Below are 23,524 nucleotides of genomic sequence, written 5' to 3'. Positions count from 1 at the left end.
ATTGAGACAAAGAAGGGGAACAAAAGATGAGGTTGATAAAAATCAAGAGAAAACAGGCAGTTTGATGGAGGGAGAGAAGAAATGTCCGAAAGGGGAGAGCTATGCATTGGGTCATTATAGAGGAATGTTAATATGATTAGTGAATGACTGACCTCGCTGTCTGGGACTGGTGCCTGACTGGTCTGATGACTGCTGAACATCCATTAGACACACACACACAGACACACACAATACAAGAATGCAGACATACATCAGACGCATATGCCGGAGCAGACACAGGCGCAGGGGTGAACTCGCGCTCTCACATTAACTGAGAAGTGTGGAAGCTCGTGTGAACGCACACATTTTCTCTTGAACACAGACTCTTTCTCTGACTTGTGTGGTTTGTGTGTTCGGGCTGCCAGCAGGGCAGAATGAGTCAACATGTCAGGACTTATTATCTGTTTTTGAACACGCATGATTTCCCTACAGTCTGGTCTCAGAAAGTTTGGGTGAAGACCAAATACGATTCGGGACTCTTTGGTTTCGAGCCCCCGCACGACTTCCTCTGTAATTTGTTTGTTCCTGAGTCTTCAGCATCGAAACGCCACAGAAGCTTTAATGTCATGTATTAATCCTCCGTATAGCATCCAGCACCACGATCAAAGTTTACAGCGCTGCTGCCAGTAGCCGTGGAAACATGGAAATAAATCATCTACAAATTTTACGAGCGTCATTTGTGGCGTTTGTCGTGCAGTTCTGAGTTTAAAAAGCAGAAGCCATCATTTCTCATAATGACCACACTGGTTTGTGTCGTTTGGTAAGATGAGCTGAGGGATGAAGAACCGTGTCGTGGTCTCAGTGGAATCATATATGTGTCCTGGGTCGTCTGAGTTTTCTTGTATTTTGATGTCATTTTGTATTATGGTTTAGGTTTAAGTTCATTTAGTTAGTCCTGAGGTTATTCTGTATTATTATTATTAGATTGCCCTTGTGGCTTCTTCTCCATGTCCCCCTCTCGTCTCCTCGTGATTACATGTTTCCCCGTGTGTTAGTCCATCTGTCACTTCCTGTTTTATTTTGACAGTCAGCTGTCGCCCTTTGTTTTGTATCTTTTATCCACCACAGTTCTCTGCTCTTACTCCACACAGTCTGCATCTGCTGACTGTGACAATATAAAATTACTGTGTGCTGTGAGTGCACTTTGGAAATGTTTATGAGGAGAGAATATTCCTGCATCGTTCAGAGACGTGCAGGAAAGATAAAGCAGCAAATTTAAGTTATCAGTAGATGTGCATGAGTGGTGTCACAGTGTGTACCTGCCAGACTGGAAAGAAGTCCAGAACTGGTCATGTTGAGTGGTAAATGGTTCTTATGTAAAGCTTTTCTGCTCTACTCGAACATGCCTCAATCTCTAATTCACACAAGCACTTTTTTTCTACACCTAAGTGCTTCCTGTTAAACAGTCGTACACATTCACACTCGGGATACTTAGACTGAATGACCCGTTCTGCCTCCTGGTATTCCCAGGCACTCTCCCATCCAACTCCTAACCGGCTGCACCCTGCTTAGCTTCTGAGCTCAGACGAGATCGGGCGTGGTCAGGGTAGTACGACCATAAGCTGTGGCGTTCTCAGCCTCAGAGGAACAAAACACTGTAAGTCTGTGTTTGTGGTGCTGTTCTTTCAACCTCTAACTATAATGATGTAATGATTTCCCCCTGAACGGGTGGGCCAATCACAACAAAACTTAGTATGGGCGCATCCAGGAATTATGAACATCTACATGTTTTTAAAACAGATTTATTATAAATACCAGTTTTTTGGATCTTATCACAGGGCTGATAAAAACCACCTGTAAGACAGGTTTTTGCTAGTAAAATGAAATAAAATTGGTTCTTTTTAACACACAATATTAAACAGAGCCAATTATCTCATTTTCTTACGTGTAATCACTAAAAAACTGATTTGTAGGGATTTGTATTCTACTGTACTGATTTGTACAGTAGAATCAAATAGAATACATCTGTATTTCCATTGTTATGCAGCACATTGCAGCTCTGCAGGTGTTCAAAAAATAAAATTGTAGGAATAAATTGGATATAAATAGAAGCTAAAAGTGCAAAACAATGACAACAATCATGGAATAGTACAGTACTGTGTAACTGTAACAGGCACAGCGCTCCCACAGAGTTAAATTATGGTCTTGGAAAATGTTTGTCCCCATTTTTGCAAAACCTTCTCCTGTAATAGAAGCACAGCCATTAAATTTCCTTCAGCGTACAATCAACTGGCAGTATTCACAATCAGTTTACAGTCACATTCACCTTCGGTGATTCACAGCAGCCTCACTGCTCAGCATGTCGACACGTTTCTCCACTATTTTTTCTGAAATCGTGATACAGTTGTTAAAAACAAAGAGAATTTACAGAATAATAAACTGCTACAACCGGCAGCAGGTAAATAATGAGTGTAATGTTTTCACACGGGGACGTCCCGCTGTAACCTTTGTCGCCGCCTTCACCATCGTAGGCTCTCGTGCTTTAATCAGATGTGGGCTCAAACACGTGCCCACGTTTGGGAATTTCCCATTTTTAATGAAGAATAAGATCCTCGCGTGCAAATGCAGCGGCAAAGTCGTCTATGCTGGAACAGAGCAGTTGGCTTGGTTTGTACGGCGGTGACATTCTTCTGTGCTCGTGCACGTGTGTGCACGTATTTCGTGCGCGGCTCTTGTGTCTTGATGGCGTGTTATCAACTTTCTGCTTTGCTCTCACAGCTTTCATTGAGGATTTCAAGAAAGATGCCAACAGGCAAATGTGCAGCCCAGCTCAGAGATCCTGGACGAGGCGGGTGTGTGTAAAGAGTGATGGGTTTTGGTCCAGTGGAGAGTGTTATCACCACTGGCCACTGCACTATGGACAGGACAGATAGCCAAATTGTGTGTGAGTGTGTGTTTGTTCGCGTGCGTGCGCGTTTTTTTCTTCGTTGTTGGCTCAGCTGTGTTATCGAGGACATACACACCTCTGCGTGTCACACGTGCACCTGTCTGCGTGCCGTGTACGGACTTTTTGTCAAACTGTGAGCCCGCAGAGTTAAAGTGTGTGTGTGTTTGTGTGTTTGATGTGTGATTCCTGAAGCAGCGTGCAGCTCTTGAGCTTCTTAGAGCTTCTGAGAGAAATATCTGATGCTGAAATATGGTGAGTCATTTGATAGATAACAAATACCAAGAGATGTGTGGAGAGGAAGAGAGCGGGCATACAGTAGTAAAAGTCAGAGTTTCACGAGGAGAGCAGGTAAAAGGCTCAAGTGCTGTCAGCAGAGGCTGAGGCAGCGAGTGAGAGATGGGTTGTCAACTTGAAGTCACACTGAGAAGCTGAAAGAGTGCCGGGCAGCAGGGAGAGGGCCATAAACAGGCCTTGTCCTGCCTGTCGGGTACTTTAAAGCTACAATACGTGTTATTTTACATTTTACAGTTTCACTTCTTCTTTTTGTGATTAAAAATAGGCAGACTGTTACAATGATGGGAGAATTTTCCCTCCAAATCAGTGGAAGCACTGAGGCAGAGGAAATCCCCCTCTCCTCTGCACATCAACCCACCTCCATCCAGCTCGCTCAGATTTTTTTCACCTCAGTAACATTTATGCCTTCTCACTGAATACTTTTCACAGTTCATTTCACTTTAAAGAGCTCTTCATTAAATCAGGTGTAATTTATAGTTAAACATGGACTGCTTAAAGATCCTTTTTCTCTGTTTTAAGTGTAGCAGAGGTCGACAAAAAGAGAGGAGTATGAGTTGGAGCCTCTGTGCTGTGTAACTCATCCATAATATCAATAAGCTTTACTGTAAGCTTAAAAGCTTAAGCTTACTTTTTTTAATTGGCAACATTTTAACCATGTTAGGTTTTCCTGAGAACTCGCAGGTATTAAAGATAAATGTGGCGCGTGGCAGGTCAGCCGTTGAGTTTTCTTTTGCTCTCTTTTATCAGCTTTTAAATTCTCCCATTGGTCCCTTTTATGGAGAGATTTGTTTCCAACTGTTAACTCAAAGCTAGCCAGCCTCTTCAGTGAAGATGTCTCAATAGTGTTTGGGAATTCAGGCCAAGACCCCGACACCCTCTCGCTCACACACACTCATACACTCATCCGTACTCCCTCTCCCTCTCTGTCCTCCCATCTGTGAGTTCAGATGAACACAAGTCTCCTGGGGCTTTTCATTGGCCGAGCTCCACACTAAGAGCCGAGCTAATTGGCCAGCTGGGGCCCAGCCGGTTGTTGGAGACAGGGCATTGGCCAAGAGAAGGGTCAAGTGACATGTCATTGGTCAGATCGGATGATAACCTGGCAACACTTGAGGCTTTCTCTCTCGAGTAAAGCCTGATATGAGAAAAAAAGGATCTGCAGTAGACGGTTGGACAAAATTTGGCAACAGATTTTCTGAGGACAAAAAATCTTTGTTAATTTGCAGCTTTTTGGTTACGTAAAAGTCCTCACAGTCCTTGTGCGAATTTGAAAATAACCCTCAATCATGAGGCCCTAAATTGTTGGATGCACTGAGTCACCTTCAGTTTCACCAATTTATCAGTCCGACTGCGAGTTACAGCCAACTGGTTACCATGACAAGCACAATCATGTGTGTGTGTGTGTGTGTGTGTGTCTGTTTAGTCTTATGCCAAGTCCAGACCAGCAACACTGAATGAAGGAGGCCTGTTTTTCTGTCTTTGTATGAAACAAATCTGTGCTGTGAGGACCTTCATCAGATTGAAGTTTTTTTTTTTTTTTTTAATGGCGATCTCTGTGGCCATGCTGTGGTTATGTTTATAGAGTAAAAGTACATGGTAGAGGTTAGGGAATGATTATGACCCTAGTGCTGTAGCTTGGCTGAAAGACTGTGTTTAGTTGCAGAGTGCAGCTGATTTTACAACAACAGCACAACAATAACAGACGGTGTCAAACAGTCAGAAAGTCGACTTATAAAATTTACTGTCTTGGCTGCAGAGCTGAAGGGAATAGCCCAGCATCAGTAGTGTCGCAGTCACAAGGCCCATCATCAGTACAGATGGAGACGTTAGCTAGCTAACAGTCACACAGGCCTAGAGACCAGTCTGCAACTATCTGGCAACCACCAGCCATTAAGGGGGTTGTCCCCAGCGAGTTGCGATTGCTAAAGCCCCATCCACAGGTGCTGCTACTAACCACCAGTCACTGAGGAAAACTATATAGTCAGCAACAAGTTGGCAAGTAGTTGCTGGAGGTTGCTGCAAGTTGCTGGAGTGAATTTGGATGCAAACAGTATATGGTGCTGTACCAAAAACTTCTGTTTCCTCTTGGGGGCTTGCAGGTTGGAGCGCTCGGTTGTAGTTTGTGTGGAAGATTTGTCTGCAACTTGTCTGCAAACTACTCACCATCCACTGTGACGTAACACACCAGGTTAGTGAATGGCCGGGGTCTGCATATTCTATATAAACTGTGACTGTCCACTTCAATCTGCTTGTGACCGAAACGATCATAAGGAGGTTTTTGCACCAACAAAATTCCCAGCAACCAGTTGCCAGCCGGAGAGTACACATCTCAAAGTTCTGCAGCTAGCATGTCAAACACAGCAGTCGTTATTTAGTGCACAACAGTGTTTGCACCACACGTTTTACATAGTGTACCACGAGAATCACTGTTAAGAAAGTTCTGGTGTTTTTGGACTATTTCTGGTTAAACCTAACACGGCTCAGTCCCCGTAAGTACTGACTGTAAACTTTCCAGTGTGTCTTCATGCTCGTCATAATCTGAGTGACCACCTCCTCGTTTTCATTTATTAATTTACAACTAATTTATCACTGACTTGGTCCGCTATTCACCCTCCAAGGTTTCACTGTAACGTCCTACTGCTTCCACACATGTTCTTCAGAGAGAATGTGTTATTCACAAAGTCACAGGAGCTCTTTGTTATGAAACATAAACATACTGTAGGTGATTGCAAACAAATGACTAATGTCATTTTTCTATTCTCCAAAGTTAGAGAAACACAATCCTTTCCCCCCCCACACAGTTAATATTGACCCACCTTCAACTTTTTTATTAAGTAGCAGAGTAAGCTAATCCAGAGGAAATGAGAGGTGGAGGTTAGCCGCCAAGGATTAGTCCGGTCCCAAGACATCAAAAGTCCCATTCCCACCCAGGAGATAATCATAGCCACATTAGCCAGGAAATTAAGTCGCTGCTTTAAGGGGGTTTCTAATCCCCGTCTCGCTCTCTCCTTACATTTCTCGATCTTTCCCACATGTCCTACTTTATCTAGTCCTGTCTCTGCCCATCCCCCATCAGCTACACCTGGACTCGAGCTACATCCTGGTCAGTCTGCACAGTCGTCTCTGTTTCTGCTGTTTGATGGATGACTTTTCTTGTACTGAGAGTAATATCTGACCTTTCAGCAGGGTCGGAGATTTCAGACAAATTGAAAAGTGTTCTGTGATGTTTTTCATGTCTTTGTCTGAATTTTAAGAATTTCGAGTGGACAATATCCAGTGAAGTGCCTGGAAAATAAAGGATCGTCCTCTCATCTCATGAGCCCAATCCTCAGGCCATGAGAAGTGGGCAGAGCTCTAGTAGACTTAAAATTGTGTCTTACTCAGTTTCTGCAGGAAATTGGCTTTTAGAAAAGAGAACGGTTCTCTGGGGTCATAGGTCAGAAAGGTCTTAAGGTTTAAATACTTAAGAGTTATGTGAATGTGCATGCCTAAGACTCTCAGAAAGAACAAGTCACCCCTTCCTCTGCCTGTTTGTTCGTACATATCTGTTCATGGATTCAGCTCCACAGTCTCAACAAAATGTGGATTCCTGCCTCCATCTCAAGCATGTCGTCCAGCCACACTTCTTTGTCCATATTCACCCGCCTGCGTGTGCTCACTCATACAGATCAGATGTGCACATAAACAGACCACGTATGAAAACGGCAAACTGTGAATACTGGATTACAATGAACACATATCAGTACAACACTTTCATGCTTAAGGATTTCAAAGGTTTCATCACTTTAACTAAAAAAATTCAAGTGATTAATTTCAAAAGATCTCAAAATCTCATCACATTTTAATTTATTGTTTCAATGGATGTGTGGGTGGATGGGGGATGGGTGGGGGGATGGATGAGTGGATGGATGGGTGGGGGGATGGGTGGGTGGATGGATGGATGGATGGGTGGATGAATGGATGGATGGGTGGATGGGGGATGGATGGGTGGGTGGATGAATGGATGGGTGGGGGATGGATGGGTGGGTGGGTGGATGGGGGGATGGATGGGTGGGTGGATGGATGGATGAATGGGTGGATGGATGGATGGGTGGGTGGGGGGATGGATGGATGGATGGATGGGTGGGTGGGGGGATGGATGGATGGTGGGTGGATGGGGGGATGGATGGGTGGGTGGATGAATGGATGGGTGGGGGATGGATGGATGGGTGGGCAGGCATGTGAACAGAAATGAAAGGGAAACAAAGACGATGAGAAAGAAATGTTGCACGATGACAGAGGAAGTGTGAAGAGGTCAAAATTTTCATGGAATTAGAATGAAAAGAAAAACATTAGAAAAATCAGAAGGAGCAGACAGACTTCATGGCCATCACCGTGCGACTGGAACCAATCATCTGAAAGACGAACTGAGCGTGTGCGAGAGGCAGAAAGAAAAAGTGCCACTTTCATCCTATTACAACTCCATCTAACCTGCCACTGTGGCCACCTGCTCCCACTGTCACACAATCATAATCACACATACACACACACACACACACACACACAGGCGTATTTCCAGCCCTGTATTCAGGTTCTCTCTCACACACAGCAGAAATATGCCTGTGCTGCTCTTATGTGCTTATGCTCTTATGCTAAGTCTTGCTCCTGATATCATAGAGAAATAAATAAATAATATGAAAATCCACAAACACACAGCCAGCAGAGATTTTCCTACCTAAGGCACTGACATTGTAAAAAAACGGCAGAGCAGGTAAAAATTTCCTGCGCTCTCATCTTTACTGTCTCCGGCTTCTCCTCGCTCCCATCATTCGCACTTCTCCGTCAGGTAAATTGTTTCCCCTTTAACCCCTACCCTTTTTCACTCCCCCATGCTTCCACTCTCTTAGTCTTCCTTGGAATTCACCTTCCTTTGTTCCCGCTAATCCTCAAAGGGGAACTTTTTTTAAGTCGGGAAGTTTGAGCAGAGAGGAGGAGACGCAGAAGGAGAGTGGGGAGTAGAGGTAGAGGGATATTCTATCTGGGTGGCAAGGAGGGGGGCTTAAAGGAAACCAAATTATCTTCCTTAACTTTGTAGGCTCCTCATCTCCTCATCCTTGTCTCTGTCCCTGTGTATATGGCATTGCCCTCCACTCTCCCTTCCTCTCTTTCTGCTCTCTTATCGACTCCCCACCTTGCACTTTCAAGGACGAGCTTAACTGTTAAGAACACTAAGGACAGGATAAGTGTGTGTGTGTGTGTGTGGCACTTCTAGCTATTATTTTTTTATTAAAGTATATATAGTATGTATCTATTTCATTGCATGGGTGTGCACTCGTATGGTGCACACACACACACACACACACAGAGACACACACATGCATGAATATTCTGTGTATGTGAGTGTTTTATGTGAATTTCTCCAAAGGCTCTGCAGCAGAGACTAATCCTATCCTCTCTGCTATCGCCTTACCTTCCCTCTTACTATCATTTATTTATCCTCATCTCTCTCCCTCACACACACACACACACACACACACACACACACACTGCTTCCCTTTTCTCGCTCTCTTCTGTATCCATCCTCACTTTCCTCGGCTTCTTCTCCTAAATACACGAACTCACAGAAATAGCTGCATGTTGAACTGAAAAAGCTCCTATTTCACAGTTTCTTTTTTTCTTCTTGTCATTAAGTTCGTGCAGGTGTGTGTTCTTGTCTGTGTGCATTCTCTCACTTTCTTTATAAAAAATGCATAACGTGGACTCATTTCCTGTTCAGGAAAAACAGTTGTCCAATAAAAAAGCGAGTGAATGAGTTACACCAACACAATCTCCTCTCATCACACCTTTCACACACTGGAGAACGTCCAGGGCAGAGACCTGCATGAGGTAACCAGAAAGTAGCAGCTTGGTCCAGAAGTGCACATGAAGATGAATTTGAAGGAGAGGCAAATTATAAACTGGGTAAGGTTTTGATTTGTTTGGGGAGACGGTTGATTACGTCCCGCCATCATAAACTGTACCAGAACTAAAATCCAATAATTCATGTCTATGAAAGACCACTTGTAGGTTCCCGTCAGTGTTGGCAGGAGTTGTATTTGTGCCTGTGGGTGTGTTAGTGTGCGTGTTGCTTTGTGCCTGCTGAAAGTTTGCCGGGATGCCGCCAGCTTGATAACTTTTAAATGCCATTTAACGAGAAGAGGTTTTAATGTGATTGATGGGTCTAAGTACTGATATGCATACAAACACACGCACAAATCAAATGCCGTCTCCTCCATCCCGTTTATGCACCTACACCACATACACGGGATGATTTGCATTAAGTAGTATTAATAGCTGTATTGGCGAAGGCGCTCTAAGCTGTGAGCTTTGGGGAAAATTGACCTTCTGTGTCTTAATTGTACCAGAGGCTCAACAGCGCTGTGACATTTAACTGTGCTCCAGTCTTAATTCGTAGCGCTTTATTCTAGTGCATTGCTGACATTTCAGTAGGAAGAGGTCTGAGAATAAAGATGCTTGGCGCGTCTTTGGTGTTGTAAACAAATAAGCGCATTTGCCCTGATTATTTTATTCTCTCGCTATCTTCCTCCGCCTCGGTTGCAGTTGAGTCTGAGACTTTCAGATTTGTCGTCTGTCACCCTCTCGCTTTCGGCTGTCGCTCACACCCTGCAAAGTCCGATGAGATTTTACAGCCCAATAACACAAAGTGACCAGTGTGCGTCTGCAGGAGGCTTCCTGCGGCTGGTGATCAATAGCGGTGACTCAGCAGAATTTGCATTCTGCTTGTTAAACACTCAGTCGCTGGTTTTAAGACTAATTGAATACAGCGTGATGTTCATGATATAAAGTTTGGTCCCCATTAGAGTCAGACAGAAAGAAAAAAGCACTCAGGTCTCAGTCACGGGTCCCTAATCGATGACTTAACATATAGTCTGCAGTTTGAGCCGGATCGCAGCTGGGATGTGTGTTTGCTGTTTATTTCTTAGAAGTGTAACCAAATCAGGACATTTCCACAAATGTCTCTTTAATATCCAAAGTAATCCAGGTTAAAAGAGCTATAAGCTCAGCCAGCCTTCAGAGAACATTTGGTGCCGTTTGAATACGATTTGCTTTAATGCAGCTGACTCTGGCTCTGTGCAGCGTCTCCTGTGAGGTCAACATATTAGAAGAATGATGAACTACGCCAGGACCTAATTTGAATACTTATTTGTGCGTGTGCACGCCTGTTCGCATTCACTTGCCTGTGAATGCGAACAGGCACGGTCTTGTGAGTGTGCTTGTCGACTCTTTCATTTAGTGCTACTTTGTTAAGAGGCTGTAGTAATTAGCCTGAGAAAACGAATGGCTCTTTGCCAGCAGCCGCAATTACTGCTTTCTCTAGAATGAATGGACGGGTAAATGGACGGAGGGAGGATGGTGTACAGTATTAAATGAACAAATGGAGACTTACTGAATAACTAAAAAACAGGAATGGTGTGATGGAGAACAGCTCTGAATGAACAGAGGGAAGCATGCGTGGATGGATAGAAGGTGGAGGGAGGAAAGGCGAACGGCCCATTTTACTACCCGAGTGATGGTGGGTGACAATCACAGGTCATTACACGGAGCCGGGAATGGCACGGAACGAACTCGATTTAATTTGAGTTTCAAAAGAAAATGGAAAAGAAAAAAATTACAGACTGATGCAAAGATTATTTTTTAAAAAGATGTCTTTGTGCAAGGTGCTATTTAAAAATCAGAAGCATAAATTACAGAGGACATGATGTGTGATTGTGTCCTCCTCTGTGCAAACTAATGGATATATTTAGTCATGTCGTGCTGGAAATAACACCATCACACCTGAGTGAAAGCTGGAGGGATCCTAAAAAATTTCAAAAAGCGAGCCGAGTGTTGTTGGCTTTGTATAGATGCCGTATTTTTTGAGGGAAAGGTAACACATTTTTAATCACATTCATTTCCAGTTGATCCTGCTTAAAGGGGTGCCCAAGTTTTCTCAAAAGTTCAAGTTTTATCATTGACAGCTGAATCTGACTACGACTGATCCCAGGTAAACACAGGGTCCGCTGCACATCCGTCTGCACGGCTTCGAACGATTAGCGCCTTCTTCTGGGTGACCTTCATTCGTGCATCTTATCTGTAAATGGTGCAGCGCGGTGTATTTCCATCGAGTGGAGAGCCAGCTTCCCTGCTGCTGGCCAGCACTCAGCTCTGTTGAGATTTTGTAAATCATACAATTTGGGCGAGTGGACATTGAGCTGACTTGACTTGATGGTGCTGCTCATATTTCTGGAACTCCATCTAAGATATTTGAACTCTTGATGGGGCAGCTGGCGGTCGCCTGTTCCTGGGTACAGGCGGTGGATGGAGTGCAGTGGTAAAAGGGCTTATCCATGATGGATCCCAATGTGGATGGTGTAAGAGGCCCCTGCTGGGTCTGTATGAGGCTGGTGACATTGCGGTAGAACAGTTGGACCCATTGGACATAGACTTCAGGGACACTGTAGGCTTGCCAGATGAGCTTATGCAGTATCCGGTATTTTCCAAAGATTTTCTCCAAACCCAGAAATGCCATATGGACAGGCAGTGAGGCAATCTCACTAGCTGTTAGTCCAGGCACAGGTTAGCACATGTACTAAATACCAGCCAAGAGGGGGGTTTCTAGTTTGGCTAACTCACAGAATAATAGCAGATCCTGGTCTTAAGTATGAACAAAGGAAGACAGAAAGAAGGTAATCGTTGAACATTTTGTGTCGTGATGGGAGTGTTGTGGGAATCTCTGGCTCGTGTTTCCTCATTAAAAAGCTGATGTGTAAACAGTGAAAACAGGAGTTTAAGTTCAGACACATTTTTAATGCGTGGATTCACCAGAGACATCATTAACATGGCGTGATGCACATCAGGGGGATAGCTATCTCACAGACACGCTAACATACAGATGTGTGCACACACTAGGCTTAGCGGCTGTGACACACACATACAGAGAGAGGAGGCACAGAGAGCTGCGTTTTAATTGAGTCAGCCGAAAGTGCTGGCTGAGCAGAACGATATGACTGATACGGATTAGAACCAGCCTCCCTTATCCATCGATTTCTGCAGGGGTGGGCGTCGGAGTGGGGAGTGGGGGAGTGGACAGAAGACAAAAAGGGAGTAAAATCTTTGTCTACTGATTTATAGAAGGAGAAAATGACAGTGGAAGTTAAAGAAAGACGTGGCTTTTTATCTCGTCTGGTTTTCCAGATACAGACACGTTCTAGCAAAAGCAGGTTTCAAGTTAGAAGAAAAGAGTTGATAAGTTGAGAAATGATGGCTGTATCATAAAAAGAGTAGGAGCCTGATGTAGGCTGTAGTAGGAGGAAAGAGCTTAAGAGTTTGGATGGGATCTATCTGCACTCACAGGTCCACTTTATTTCACTTAAGGGGAACAGTTAATGAAAGATGAGGTGTGGACAGGGAGGGAATGGTGAGCACGGATGGGGGGTGGGGGTTGTAAAAAGTCTGATGTCGGGCCGGTGATGAAGGAGTTTAGAAGAAGATAACACGAGGGGGAAGAAAGAGACACTTCACATTTGGAATAAGTGGACTCGTTTAAGCAGATGCATCTACCAAATACTCCACGTCGATCTAAATCCCTCTGAAATCCTCGAGACAGCTCGAGTAAAGAGATGGTGTGTGTGTGTGTGTGTGTGTGTGTGTGTAAAAGGGAGATAGAAGGAACAAGTCTGTGAGGGTGTGTCAGTGCTGAAAGTGATTGGGTGGTGTGTTTTATGGGTAAATTGAAGGGTCTGTTAAAAAGAGAGAGATGAGCCCTTGTCTCTCTCTCAGTGTGTGCATTTAATATGTGTGTGTGTGTGTGTGTGTGTGTCTTCTCCCTCTCCTTTCTGTATCAGTCTCTTCTGCTTGATTTCCGCGCACTCCTCTCTGCCTCTCCTCTGCTCGCTATGCCGTGAAATGGTTTTTCGCTAGACCATTACCCCAACCAGTGCGCTACACTCCTGCCACAGCCCTCCATGAGTGAGAGGGAGTGTGTTTAAATGTGTGCGCGCTCCTTCAGAGGAAAGAAGGGTGTGTGTTTGGCTGCGTGCATGTGAGAGATTACATTACACAGAAGCTGTGCTGAAAGAGAAAGATTGTGCATGTTTTGTTTATGTGCGTGGAAAACGTTGTGTGTGTCGGGGGGGGGAATAGAGGTGTGTACAGTGTGTTACACTACCTCAGCTGTCGTAGTGTTTGCCCTGCCCTGCAGTCTTGTCACAGTTGTCTACTAACGTCTAGCATTCTGTGTCTTACAGTTACAGACAGACTAATACTGACAGCTTTAGTCTTTTCCAGTGAGTCAGTCCACAAACTAACTCTGGGCTCTTCTTTCTCTGGCTGATTTGCTGTTATAAGCATATTTTGGTAGCTTTCCACCTCATCCCTCCGCCACACAGGCCCGGAGACCAGTGGGCGACCCTCCTTATGATTACTTTAGTTGCTACACAGTTGCCACGGTTACCCGTAGTTTGTATCAAAGACATGACTGAAATGTGTTGGCTACAGTTTCAAGGCAAAGCTTTTAATTTGTAATAAAAGGTCACAAATTCAACAACAGCTTAAAAAGGAGAACAGTAAACGGCCAAGTTTGCTTTTTTATTTATTGCATTTTTCACAGTTTTGGTGAAGAGTAGTCGCGCCTCTTTGCAATCGAGTCAGCGTCTTTCATGCATGGCACAGGTGGCCGCGGTACCTGGTTGCTACGGCTGCATCCATAGACTGTATTGGTTCACACATGCGTGCTAATTAGAGATTAGTCTTCCTCTTTCGGCAGATCTGCTGTGGCGACCTCTAAAGGGAGGTCGCCACCTCAGTCTGTCTTCCTCTGTCACGCCAACCCTCTCCATGTCCTCCTCTGTAATGTTTTCCTCCAGCCTGGCAGCTCCATCTTCATCATCCACTCTCATCTCCAACCTCCTGCTTTTCCTTCTCACTCACTCCCACCACATCTCCCTTTTTTCTCTTCTGTTAACTTCAGTCCACAGTAGCAGTGTTTCCTCCGGCACTCGTTTGGCTCACAGCACCAGAAGTGGTCGTTGTTAACCCGGGTCCTGACCTATCTGGTATTGAAGTGTCGTTCTTTATGATCCACATGTTTGATTTGGCAAAGATTTCACTCTGGGTGACACAACTCCAGCTTGGGACCGGCACTGGGAGTGCACCATGTGCTTGTGGCTGGGTTGCTAATTACAGATAAGTAGAGTAAAGGAAGTTGATTCTCCAAAAGTGGAGCACAGAGTTCTCACATGGGCCATTTGTACAATTAACCTCACAGCACACCATATCATTCGTCCAGTAACTGCATTAAAGGAGAAAAGAAGATGATGCAGACAGCAAACGCAGTCTCAGCATCCTGCTCAGTCACCTGAAATAGATGAAGTTAGGAAGCTTTAACTCCAGCCTCCAGGAGCTGATGCAGTGTTTCACCCTCACCTGTCTCTAGTTTCCTCTTTAACATCTTGTTTAAATCGTGTCTTTAATGTCCCTTTCACCTCTCCAGTCTGTCGCCCTCATCTTCACCCCATTCGCTCCCTTGTTTTATAATTCACCTCTCATCTCGGCCCCCTCCCCTTTCGCCACCGCTCAATGGCTTCATAATATCACTCCCCCTCTCTATATCACACTTGCCTACTCTCTAACTCATTTACTTCTCATTCGCTCTATCTCTCTTTCCACCTTTTTTCTCCTCCTAATGCCTTTTCATTCTTTTGCTCCACCTCTCTATTCCCTCATAATATCCCGCTGTCTCTCTACCTGAGATATTGAAGCTATAAAGACAGGTGTTCAAAAAGAAAGCCGGGCCAGCAAATCTGTTTTATATGCCTTCTGGCATCATTCCCTGGAATGCAGAAAGAAGAGAGGCAGAGAAAAAGAAGAAAAGGCTGCGGTCTGTAATATCTAATTCTGGGCTCCACGAGGAGAAAATAAGTTTTCTGTAAAACCATCAGCCTTTTCTCTCCATCACTTGGGACATACACATTTAATTCACCCTCATTCTGTTATGTTGTTTTTGGTATAAAGCCTCTTATTCTTTCTTTCACTGTGTGGGAACGGCCTGTACACCCTACTGTAACAAAATATTATGGCTTCAAAATGTGCAGATGACGTGCAGTAATGTCTCGTCAGCGGCGCAGTAATGGTTACGGGTTACGCAATTTTATCCAATGGAAATGTGAATTATTCACAAAAGCTGAATTTTACAGGGGTGAAGGTGATTTAGACGACATGTTCAATATTACACACACAGGAGGAGCTCCTTCTTATTAATGTTAAACGCTTTCTTACCTCACACAACAGCATCCAGGCTGCTGACGGAGACCAAGTGCATATGGGTGTGTGTGAGTGTGTATTCATATCTTTGTGGGGACCAAAAATAGGAAGTTTACTATACTTGTGGGGACCAACAGCCCTAATGGGGACCCACAAGTTTGAAGGCGTTTTTGAGACTCAAAATGTGGTTTTAGTGTCGGGGTTACAATTGGGTTATGGTTAGGTTTAGGGTCAGGGTCAGGGTCAGGGTTAAGCATTTATTTTTGAAGGTTAGGGTAAGGGGCTAGGGAAATATTATGTCAGCTAAATGTCCCCACAAGATATGAATAACCAACGTGTGTGTGTGTGTGTGTGTGTGTGTGTGTCAATATCTTTGTGGGGGCCAAAAATTGGACGTTTACTATACTTGTGGGAACGAAAGGCCCTTATGGGGACCAAAATCCTGGACAAGTTTGAATATAAGGCAGCACGGTGGCACGGTGGTTAGCACTGTTGCCGCACAGCAAGAAGGTCCTGAGTTCAATTCCACCATCAGGCCGGGGGTCTTTCTGTGTGGAGTTTGCATGTTCTCCCCGTGTTTGCGTGGGTTCCCTCCGGGTACTCCGGCTTCCTCCCACCGTCCAAAGACATGCAGCTTGTGGGGACAGGTTAATTGGATAATCCAAATTGCCACTAGGTGTGAATGTGCGAGTGAATGTGAGTGCGAATGGTTGTCTGTCCTTGTGTGTTAGCCCTGCGACAGACTGGCGACCTGTCCAGGGTGTACCCCGCCTCTCGCCCTATGACAGCTGGGATAGGCTCCAGCGCCCCCCGCGACCCTGAAAAGGATAAGCGGAAGCGAATGGATGGATGGATGGAAGTTTGAATATATTTTTGAGACTCAAATGTCAGTGTTACAATTGGGTCATGGTTTGGTTTAGGGTCAGGGTTAGGCATTCATTTTCATGGTTAGGGGCTTGGGAAACCATTATGTCAATGAGATGTCCCCACAAGATATGAATAACCGGCGTGTGTGTGTTTGTGCGTGTGTGTGTGGACTTTTGGGGTTTAGTCGGCTCGTTTTAGGAGCGCCCCAGCAGCTGGAATATACCCACAGAATAGACTGGGATAATCTCTGAAGGAGCGTGTGTGTGTGTGTGTGTGTGTGTGTGGGGGGGGGGGGGGGGGGGGGGGGAGAACAGGCAAAAATAGAGGAATGGAAATAACTGGCGGAAGAAAAAATGAGATGTGAGAGTTACAGAGAGAGCCAGTGAGATGAGGAAACAGGAGATTGAACTGTCAGCAGCTTGACTTAAGCTTTTTCCTTTTTTTTCCCCAGTATGGAGATGAGACGCGACTGTGTGTGATTTTGACTGTGTGTGCGTGTGCATGAGCTAGACAACTCCATCCTGTTTTGAAGTAACCTAATCTAGGATGGAGACCTCCCTCCCACCCCCCGAAAAACCTCAGAAGACCGAAACTCTAAATCCCTAATAACTGGCCTTTGTCGATCCTAAATTACTCCGGTGTCACAAACACACACACATGCAAAGAAAGTGCGCTTTGCACATGCTTAGACTCGCAGTTTAGTTGTATGTAAGGAAAGACTCCTGCCAGTTTTACACGAACAATATCCAGACTTGGTCACTGAAGGCTTTGCCACCCGTTTGCTTTTTTTCACCAGGTGCCGGGCAGAGGGGCAGATCACCGTCTGACACCACGCTATGAAGAGGTGGAACGCCAGTATGCTTCCTTACCGAGGTACAGCATCTTCTCCTTCATTTGTATGAACATCAGTGCTGTGTGTTCTGCCGTCCTTCTTTTCTCTTCCTGTAATTAAGCCTATCGTCTCTGGGGGCTGTGCCTCAGCCAGGACCTCACCTTCCCCCTTCCCCTGGGAAAACAAGCTGTGTACAGGCTTGGAAACCGATCTGCTCCCCCATCAAACTGCTGTTACTTCAGCATGTGCTCGGAGGCTTTTTGAGAGCCTGCGATGTGTCAGCGGGTTTAGTGAGCTAGCTGTTGGGCCACTTCTACAGCTTTCTATGAAATTTCACATTAAATTATCAGAAGATTTAAGAAAATAGTTTTGTGTTTTATTAGCGACCTAAAGTGTTAGACTTCAGTTTTCCTTCTGGACGCCGAAAACTTTGCTCACGTTTAAAACAGGGAAGCATAAACACTCAACTGTGCTTTATTATATTGCTCTGCATTTTGTTGTTTTGCTCCCTGGACAGCATGAAATATTGCTAACATTAGCCAACAGCAAGAACAATAGCAGCTTCCCGAGTATATTCATCAATTCTTGAAAGATTATTTCCATTTATTTCTCATTATGTGTTTTCTGATTCACTCAGCTAGATATCCTGCTGCCCCTGGAAGGCCGCAGTTGTGCAAAAAGTATAATTTGCTGGGAGCATGTACGAAGGCGCAGCTGTTCGCTGGCTATTTAAACACGTTAACCTCAATGTGAAACACAATCACAGCTAAACTACATTCTCCGGCTATCATCAGTCACTACCGGTTTTCAGCATCTTATTTTTTATTTGCCGCTTTCTCTTTCAGGAAGGCCTCAGCTTTAATTCTCCCCTCTTTCTTCGCTCCTTCGCTATCTTAACATTTTATTTTTCCCCAGACTCTCCCCTCCCGGGACCTTCTCCCTCCCCTCCCGCTCATGTCTGATGTCTTACTCATCCACACGTACTTTATTCAGTGTCATTTTTTCTCATTGCTTTCCCGAGATGAACAGCGCTGCAGTAATGTGTTTTAGCAGGCTGGGTATCAGTGTATCATAACCTCATCTCTAAATATAAAACTTTTTTTTAAAGTGAAAATGAAAGTGTAAACTTTGGCAGTAAAAACACAGACTAGTTGTTACTAGCTCCTTCTAGCCTCTGACTACGACACCTCAGCAGACCAACAAATGTTCGTGTGGGGATGTTAGTCAGAGAAAGAGCGAGAGAGACGAGGCAAGCTAAGTGGAATGACAGAAGTTTAGAGCGTTTATAGTCGGGTTCCCACCCCTGTTAAAATACTGCAGGATGGCTATTTCACACCTCTTCTGTGTGTGTGTGTGTGTGTGTGTGTGTGTGTGTGTGTGTGTGTGTGTGTATGTGTGTGTGAGATGGTGTCTGTGTGGGTGATGACTTTGGCAGATGGAGGCGAGAACAGTGATGATAGTTTTGAGGTCTGGCTGTGGTATCTGAAAAAGCCTTGGGAAACTGGACACACACTCACTCACATACAGTACATCCCATCTCCGTTTGCACTCGCACACATGCGCCGTACAATTTTACATGTACGCATCATGTTTGTAAGAGGCTGCGAGGTACTTTTCATGGGAATGGCTCCAACAGTGTTCCAGCTTTCAGTGTGGTAACGATCCCAAGACCGTTTGACAGATTACTGCATCGGACGAACTGAAGCAAGGACCTGGTGCTTTTGAGAAACCTTACAGTGACTTAGGGCTGCACGATTAATCGTTAGAAAGTCGCGATCTCGATTCATACTTATGTGCGATCTCATTTCCAAATGACAACGATTTAAAAAATTTTTTAAAAAAGAGACGTCGACGATTGTACCGCATTTTGATCTGGGACGTAATCTGCATGAAAACAAGCGCTCACTCTTCCTGCTCAACAAATGACAAGGGCGGAGCCTTATACCACGTGATACAGAAGCTGGCTGCTAAAATTGGCAGGGAAAAAACAACGGAGAGCACGTCAGGGATGATGAGAAAGTGACAGGAGAAAATCCGTCCCGGTCAACCACCCAAACATCAATAACGGGAACCTTATACAGCGCTTCCCTATACACGTCGAACTCCCGCAGGCACAAAGAAATTACGGAGGCTATTACTTATCACCTGACCAAAGATATGGCTCCCATCAACACTGTGCAAAAAGAGGGATTTAGGAAAATGATCAACACCCTAGACAAACGCTACACAGTGCCGTCCCGCAACTATTTTTCTATTGTTGCACTACCTGCTCTATACACGCAGTGTCAGCAACGGTGGAGACGGAAGTTCAAGCAGAACAACATTTTGCGGCAATGACAAAATGTGAGACATTAGTTGTTTTTATGTTTATTTATTGTTTTTATGTTCAGTCTCAACTGTTACGAAGTTGATGTGCAGTTAATAAGCACAATAAATATTTATACTGGAAAAGAAAATCGTGAGAGAATCGTGATCTCAATTCTAAGCAAAAAAATCGTGATTCTCATTTTATGCAAAATCGTGCAGCCCTACAGTGACTCATGTGATAAAAATACATCTGGAAATTGGTCCAACCTGTTAATTAAAGAATTTCTACATACATCGACATTTTCTTAAAGAAACATAAATGATCAGTTTCTAGTGTTTTGAGCAGATAAAGTAAAAAACAGAAACCCCAGCTGTTAATTAACCTGCTGTTTCTGGTCAGTTTCGTCACACATTGAAAAGCAGGGATTAAGTGTCACAGCAGGGTTTGGACATCGCAGCGCAGCCAACGTTATTGTGACTGTGTGCAGTGAAGTTGTGATCTGAAGTGAAGTCGGATGGGGCTCAAAGTGGCAGTTAAATGCAATCTGTGTGTGATAAGACAGTGAATTACTGCAACGAAGCTGCACAATATTGCACATGTGTTGCATCCAGCCAGGACCTCGTAGAGCTGAGATTCAGAAATTCCTCCAGAAATTGTGACATAGTTGTTGCAGGACGGCAGCACAGGTGCTCAGCTACCTCACTTTCATATGGGAGTAAAACCAGTTGAACCGAGTCACAGAGGCGCGTCGTAGATGAGACACGCTCATCGATGTTAACCTGGTTGTATGATTTGAATCTGAAACCTTCTCTAATCTGTGACCCGAGCTGTTGCCTTGTAATCAAAAGCGGCTGCTGCAACCGCTCGCAATCAGTCACCAACTCCAAAAAGCCACCCGTTTTTCCAAGCTGCACGGAGTGGGTGTTCTTTTATCCTAGTGTGCCTGAGCCTTTATTCGTTTTTACCCATCCCTCTTATATCCATGGACTACATCACTGTGTGTGTGAGTTCAGCTGTGCTGGGTGCTCAGTATACATTAGTTTTCTTCATGCTGCAGTGCAGAGTTGCACATGCACAGCAGTGTTGTCCTTTCCGTGCTCAGGTAGCGATTAGCTTTGCTGCAGGTAGGTGGCGCTATATAAATCAAGCATGCAGTTGCTCTGGCAGAGCTACAGAGTAAAAAGGAGACTGATAGATACCCCAGCAGATCTCCAAAAGTTGATTCTGTTCATCTGGACGCTACGTCCAGATGAACAGAATCAACTTTTGGAGATTTACTTTCCTGGATGATTGAGAATGCATCAAGACATACCCCAGCAGAGTACCAGCTACTAGGGGTGCAACAATACTTGTATCGATATTGAACCGTTCGATACAGTGCTTTCGGTTCGGTACGCATATGTATCGAACAATACAAAATTTTTAATTTATTTTATCAACTTTCCTTCTGACGGTGCTGTCTGTGTTGAGCGCTCAGTGGATCTGCGCTCGACAGTGCAGCCTAGGCGGAGTAGTCGAACACAGATTCACTGAGCGCAGGGCAAGCTAGCGAGACAGAAGTTAAGCTCTCCTTGCAACATGGCAAATTGAACCTCCCTCACCCTCATTCAGATCTGGCGTTTGGAACTATTTTGGTCTTCATGTGACGTATGGCCCTGAAGGTAAGCTCGTCATGGACAAAAATGAAACAGTATGTTGGATGTGCCAGCAATGCTCAATTACATGGGTGGGAACTAGTGTGTTAGCGCAGTTAGCTCGTTAACGTGTTGGCCGTCCAGCCCCACGCACGGGGCAATCCGCGGTACCTGTTAACGGAGATTTGCCGTGTTGTGGCGTTAACCTCATTTCAGATTAACGCTGACAGCACTAGTGGGAACACAACGAATATGACTGCACATTTACGCCGACATCATCCTAGTGCAAAGACAAGTGGAAGCAGACAAAAACAACAAGCACGCATGCTACAGACTTTACCCGAGTCATTTAGACAGCCGTTAGCACATGATTCTCCTTATAGGCACCTGGTATGTTTAATATGCTGCTGAGAATATAGCCCAGAAGAAGCGTATAATATAGCTTTTATTTTGGAAAGAGCCATTTCTCTGTAATAAACTCTCTTTTCCAAAGATGAGTGATTCCTCAATCAGATACAGGGCTCGCAAAATCGCTAGCCCGACGTCCCGGGGCTAGCGATTTTTCCAGTCGGGCTACCAAACTCTATCTCTGCCCTGCCCGTCGGCCTATCGTAGGAAGGAAAAATCTATGTCTGTGCTTTTGCATTCTTTCGGAAATGTAGCTGGGTAATTATGTCATTGGCATCGGTGAGCCACTGTCAATATGTGACATATTGAAATCGCGTTTGAATTTGCTTCTGCTTTGTTTTTTGCTTTCACTTTGCAATTGTGTGAACTGTGTATAGAGAGCGACAGCACTGATCGGTGAGTGATGATAATTTGCGCACCAATTCCTCTGACATCGTCTTATCAATCGTTAGCTTACTATGCAAACATGACAAGTGAAATCTCCCGCAGCAAGCTTAAACATGTGAGAGGTTGATCGCGCAGAGAATTGCTGAGTGTTATGTGAGTGCCTGTGTAAAAGCAGCAGGATATATATTTTAGTTCTGCTGAGCCAAATAAGACAGGTCAGGGTGAAGAAGTGACAGCCAAAGAAAAGCTTACCACAAAACGGAAAAGTTATGACAAATCAGACTATAAGGCAAAAAGAAAGTGCAGCTTTATGGTTTCATGGACAAAAGAAATTCTGTGGCTGCAATATGACGAGCTAAATAACCAGGTCTACACATAAGTGGTCCGCAGGTGCGCAGTCGCTGTCAAAATAAAAAACGCGCACAAGATAAGAAGTTGCAACGCGTGTTTGCATACATAAGATTTTCAGGAGGAGGACAGACATTTGTTTAGAACTCTTAAAGATGTCGAAGAAGCTCCTTTAAGCAATTACTGTGATGTTCCTCCACCTCCAAAGAAATGTCAGGAGTCCGAACCACAAAAGAAGCTCGTATTCTCGGAAAAGTGGTTGCAGGAGGTGAGCTGGCTTCAAACAAATGATGAACGCACAGAGATGTAGTGCAGAATGTGCCGTGAAAATTTAATAAATGACAAATTAATAAAAAGGCATGAACATTTTTTTTGTATCGAAAAAATATCGAACCGTGACACCAAAGTATCGAACCGAACCGAACCGTGAATTTTGTGTATCGTTGCACCCCTACCAGCTACTACTGTGTGATTAGAAAATATAAGGAAACCATAGTCAAGCATTAGATTTTATGTATGTATTTAATGTTTTATGTATCATGTCCCCTGTTGCTCCATGCAGTTAGCTACACACAAGCTAAAGAGAGCCATATCATCACAGGCTTGTTGATCGGTCACCGATCATGGCTAATCAGTTGGCCTTTTACATTCGTGTGAATCACCCCTTGCTCTTCCAGGTCTCTCATGAAAGATTCCCAATATTGTATATTAAACCTCTCATATTTGAAGTAAGTCAACCTGAAAACGTTTCCCTTTTCAGAGGTTTAAGTCAGAGGTGTGATTCTCTGCCTCAGCCTCACCGTCTGCACTTCTTCCTCTGCTGTCACTTAACTTTAAAGATATTTCAGCGTCTAGAGAGGCCGAGATCATGTTTGGAAACTGCATCCTTGCTGCTGACCTTACGAAAACATATTATTTTGCGACTGTCCCAGAAATAGCTGACAGGCTGTGTGTATCTAATGTCTGCATTCCTGTATACCTGTGTGCATGTGTGAGTCCAGAGAGCAGAGCGGCTGCTTATAAATTACTGTATGTGTGACTGAACATCAGTCAGCCGGAGCACTGAGTACATTACGTCAGTGTGTGCGTGCGTGCGCTGTTAGACAGGATTTTGATGGCTCTAAAATTAAAACATGACCCAGTGGATGATGTTTCCCTGCCTAAAGCGCAAACACTTTACCAAACAAGCTGTCAGCAAATGTCACTGCTTGAAATAGGAGGGGAGGCTGCTCAGGGTATAT

General features: G+C 44.5%; 1 protein-coding gene across 4 annotated transcripts in view; it reads left to right on the top strand.

Annotated features, from left to right (window-relative positions):
• Positions 1 to 23,524, top strand: part of LOC102784822 (partitioning defective 3 homolog B-like) — a 214,020-nt gene that overhangs the window by 172,581 nt on the left and 17,915 nt on the right. For all 4 annotated transcript variants that reach the window (XM_087830172.1, XM_087830171.1, XM_087830174.1 and 1 more), the window contains one exon: positions 17,163 to 17,239. In XM_087830172.1, the coding sequence (XP_087686298.1) occupies positions 17,163 to 17,239 (77 nt within the window). The remainder of the gene's footprint in view (positions 1 to 17,162; positions 17,240 to 23,524) is intronic.

Source organism: Neolamprologus brichardi, chromosome 16 (assembly GCF_056152115.1).
Source record: "Neolamprologus brichardi isolate AB-2024 chromosome 16, ASM5615211v1, whole genome shotgun sequence".
Taxonomy (NCBI): domain Eukaryota; kingdom Metazoa; phylum Chordata; class Actinopteri; order Cichliformes; family Cichlidae; genus Neolamprologus; species Neolamprologus brichardi.
Note: the sequence above shows the minus strand (reverse complement) of the source record. Positions and strands in the feature narration are given on the sequence as shown.